This window comes from Rhea americana, unplaced genomic scaffold, assembly GCF_003343005.1.
Source record: "Rhea americana isolate MKP2758 unplaced genomic scaffold, rheAme1 scaffold_374, whole genome shotgun sequence".
NCBI classification, from domain to species: domain Eukaryota; kingdom Metazoa; phylum Chordata; class Aves; order Rheiformes; family Rheidae; genus Rhea; species Rhea americana.
In genome coordinates, this window is record NW_028186506.1 from 210,441 (window position 1) to 215,023 (window position 4,583).

At 51.6% G+C, this 4,583-nt stretch overlaps 1 protein-coding gene across 1 annotated transcript in view; it reads left to right on the top strand.

The window, feature by feature from the left end:
- Nucleotides 1-2,149, top strand: part of HOXB2 (homeobox B2) — a 2,896-nt gene extending 747 nt beyond the window's left edge. The window contains exon 2 of the mRNA XM_085313024.1: nucleotides 982-2,149. Within this exon, the coding sequence (XP_085169150.1) occupies nucleotides 982-1,589 (608 nt within the window). The 3' untranslated portion in view covers nucleotides 1,590-2,149. The remainder of the gene's footprint in view (nucleotides 1-981) is intronic.
- Nucleotides 2,150-4,583: the final 2,434 nt, after the last annotated feature.

Sequence of the window (4,583 nt, forward strand, 5' to 3'; positions counted from 1 at the left end):
GTGTGTGTGTGTGTGTGTGGGGGGGGTGATAGTTCTCCTGCCTCCTCCCCCCGCAAATAAAAGAGCAAATTGCTGCAACTTCTGTGAAATCAAACAGAAGATTTCCGGGGGAGCTGGACTCTTTATTAGCTACAGCGAGAGGAATTGGCAGCTGAGGCAGAGCTCCATTTTCTCGAYTTTCCCTACCAGCCCTGGATTTTTTGCAGGCTACGGGGAAAAAAGAAAGAAAGAAGAGCAAAAGGGGAAAAGAAAGACGGGGGGTGGGGTGGTGGAATGCTGAGGCTGTTGTGAGTAAGATCAGGAGGGAAAAGGAGCGAGAGCAGGACTCTCAGCATTCAATACATTATGGAGAACCAGCCCCCCGTTACAAAATAAAATAAATACAGATCCAAATTTCCCTTTTCCCTCCCCAAAGCAATATGTCCTTTCCAAGATGCCTCTTGGCAAAGAAGTTCACCAGTCCTGGACAGGGACCGTCCTTCCCCGGGGACAAAATATTGAAGGCAGTATTCACTGGTGGCAGTTATCATTCAGGTAAACGCTAACGTGGGAGAAGGGCGGAAACCAGAGCTCATTGGCCAGATAATGCAGGAATAATGAAATCAAAGCTCAGCAGCGTCAGTTCCTAAACTATTGGCAAAATATAGTAAGGAGTGGGTCGAAATTCCCCTTGTCCGTGAAGGAGGCAGAGGAACAGTCTCTAAAGGCAAAGGCCAGGGAGCAAAATCCTTTCTCCTCCCCGAGGAAAGGGGGCTGGAGGGTGATTTCCAACCTCCCTTCCACAGTGGGAAGAGCTCAATTAAGATTTATTTTCTCTTGTAGAGGCTTAAATCTTCCTCCCCCACCCCCACGCCGAGCTCCAAGTTAGCGCGGCACGGCTGTGCCCAGCCCGCAGCAGGGAGGGGATGGATCTAGACCATCCATCACCGCGTTTGCCCCCGCTGCCTCTCTTGGCAATGTGCGGTTTTCTGTGTGTTTAAGACATCCAGGGGCTCGCCGACGCCAGCGGCTCGAGGAGGCTCCGGACAGCCTACACCAACACGCAGCTCCTGGAGCTGGAGAAGGAATTCCACTTCAACAAATACCTCTGCAGGCCCCGGCGGGTCGAGATCGCGGCTCTGCTCGACCTCACCGAGAGGCAAGTCAAGGTCTGGTTCCAGAACCGGCGGATGAAACACAAGAGGCAAACCCAGCACAAGGAGCCCGCCGACGGGGACCTCGCCTACCCGAACCCGGACGAGGGCAGCGACCCCGCGGACGAGGCTGAGGAGAGCCCCGCTTTGGGCCGGGCTCCGGCCCCGCGGGGGCCCCTCCGCCGCAGAGAGCGGCGCGGCGCGGAGCCCGGGAGCGCGCGGCGCAGCGCGGCCGCGGCCGGCCCCGCGGCCGCTGCCTTCCCCTCAGGCCAGCACTCGCCTTTGCTGCCAGACCTGAGCATCTTCTCGGCAGATTCCTGCCTGCAGCTCTCGGAGGGGCTTTCCGCCAGCCTCCAGGGCTCCTTGGAGAGCCCTGTCCACTTCTCCGAGGAAGACCTGGACTTTTTTACAAGCGCACTTTGTACTATAGATTTGCAACATTTAAATTTCCAGTAGCAATCTCCACTCGCCACTTGCCTCTCTGTTCCTGCCCCTTCCAGGGAAACACACGCACAAACCGCTCCCGAGCCACRGCCAGCTGCCCCCAGTCCCCTTTTGGGGGGGGGCACCCTAAAAACATAGCCCAAGTCGTTATTCATTCATTCAGCCCATCCCGTCCCACGGATATTTTATTTTAAAACTCTCCACAACGTGGGACCCGAATCAGCCTCCCAGGATGTATTCTAACAGATTCACGTAAAAGAATACAATAATTTTGACTAAATTCAGGCATTTAATTACAGTTCTTTTTTTCTTATTTATTTTTAAAGAAAGCATCCAATAGTCCTCATGCACATCAGAGATACCGCCCCAAGAGAAAACATTTGTAAATCCTTCAAGTGAATTTCTCAGGAATCAGAACGAGACTTTTAGATTTCTTAATAAAATTTAAAAAATAGGGGAAATTTCTTTCCTCGTTTTAAGTTTTAGAGGTAGACTATTTATTCAAATCCTTTAATAGTAAATGACAAATTATTTATTGTACATTATTTTCATAGCGTAAATAAATGTCTTTATAAAATCCAGAACGTGTGTTACTAATTACTATATATTTCTTTTTAAATTTTTTTTTCCTCAATTAACTACCTTCCTCTTTCCTGCTTTGGAGTAATCTGATGCCCTAATCATCTGCTTGAGTGTATTGAGAGAGGAGACAAAAGAAATTGCTCCCATTTGAAGAGGCTTCAGAAGTCAGAAATATTTGCTGTATTCAATTCTGTCTGCATTTTCTTTAAGTATGTTAGAAAAGAAATCAAAGCAGGACATTTGCTTCCAATTTTAACAATCGTCGTTACATTTTTTTTGTAACTAAAACCCCCCTCCTGCGCTTGGAAGGAAATCGCCGAAAGAAACAAGATGGAAAGCAAACGCAAAGCCAGCGAGGTGGGAAGGCGCCGGGTCACGGGCGCGAGCTGCGTGGGCCCCACGCAAGTCCCGCTCCCCGCGCTGCCGCAGGGGGCTGCGGCGACCCCCTTCCCAGAGCCCCCCCAGCCCGGCTGCATCTCGCCTTCAGCTCACTCCTCCTCCTTCTCCTCTCGGCTCTCGCAGCAACAAATACACACAGGCAGCGTTGCAATTGGTACTGTTTAAAATGTCTCGGACTACCAAAAAGATGGAAAAGTGAAGGTGGATATGGGGTAGGTGCAAAAAATCCACCCTGGGAGGATGATGCTTGCTAGCATTTCAGTCCGTAAATGAATGGTCTAAAGGAAAGCGGAGCAAGAGATTAGCCCGAGAGAGGCCTTCTCTTTTTCCTCTCTTTCTCGTTCTCTCGCTCTTTAGTAGTGCAAACCAGAACACCCCCGGCCCAATGAATCGGTAGTCTCTTTCCATGGCAATTTGTGCTGCTCTGTCCCGGCTCACGGGTCCCTTTACGAAAGCTTTCTTCCAACATGTAATTTTAAATACAAAACTCATATATCAAAGAGGGAGGGTAGGGAGAGGGGGTGGGGAGGCTTATGAATGAAAAGAGGTCAGCGCAAGAATCAATCGCCGTGACACCAAAAATAAATCATATTACGTCTTTGCTAAGTCATTGGTGTTTCCTCAGACACGGCAGAAATTTGGGAGGCGTTCAAGTGGGATTTGTGCGAAAGTAGCGGGCAAAGGAGAGCCGGGAGGGGGTGGGGGGCGGCGAGGGGCAGGAGTGAGCGGCCGGGGGGCGCCCAGGCGTCCTTGAAATGGCGCAAGGAGTCGCGGTGGGGCGCGGAAAGGGGCCGCGCAGCCCCGGACAGCGGCGGCTCGGCAGCCCCAGGCGGTCGCGGCGCGGCAGCCCCTTCCTTGGGGGCCGGCGGAGGGGCCGCCGCGGCCCCGTCGGCCGCCCGGTCCCCGCGCAGGGGCCGCCTCCGGGCGGGGAGTCTTTGCGGGGGCTTCCTCGGGGGCTGCGATCTCTCCTCGCCGAGAACAGGGGAGTCGTTTCGTTTATTTCCGTGCTTGGGAGTGTGCTTGGGTGGTGTCATCCTCCCACCAGAATCACCAGGAAAAGCGTGGAGTCTGGGAAACTTCCGCGTAGTCGCCCGTTATTTTTATTTCCGATTAAGAGCCTCAGACCCAGCCTTTTTTTCTACTTGAGGCTGTGAAAAGAAATAAAATAACGTAAAGAAAGCCCTCGACAGATGTTTTCGGAATTGCTGTTCGAAGATCTGGAATATCTCTTCCCGCTGTAACAAAGGGGGGTTGATTTTACAGCTACCTTTTTGTTCTTAATAATGTCACCAGCCTATTTCCCGCCCCTGCTAAACGAGCAGACGTATCAAGCCTGCTGCCATCTCGCTCCAGGACGGATTAGTTTTACATTGAAAATCGAAGTAGATTGCAATTAAAATATTCAAGTGAACATTACTTAACACCTTCACATAAATAAAAGGAAGCGTCTAGTGCATAATTTACACCGAGTCCGGATGAGCTGCATTCACATCCTAGCCTGGGAGTCATCACGTCCCTCCCCCATCGCCACGCCGGTGCTGCCTTCTTTTACTGACTCTCTGCGCTCTGGAAGTCCTACAGCCATGTGGAGGGAACGAAACCCATGCATATCCCAAGTACCACAGAAGGCTATTCATTATCTTTAAGTTTATTTAATATCTCCAGCTTCTGGAACATACTCAGCGACGGCGTTGGCACTGCCAGACGTTGTCTATCAAAGCGCCATTTGTTCCAGTGCTTTACATATTTCCCCTCTCGCCTCCTCCCCCTCGCAATCCTGAATACAGGCTTGTTGGGGAATGGCAGGAGCCGGGAATCAGATGGTCGGAGCTAGCCCACGCCAAGCGCCCGGGCTGCGGAGCCGCCGCTGCGCGCCCGCGCGGCCTCCGCGCTCTCACACGCCCTGCCCCGTCCCGTCCCCAGGGCAGCAGCCATTCTGCATTTCTCTTTCTTTCTTTCTTTCTTTCTTTCTTTCTTTCTTTCTTTCTTTCTTTCTTTTTCTTTTTCTTTTTCTTTTTCTTTTTC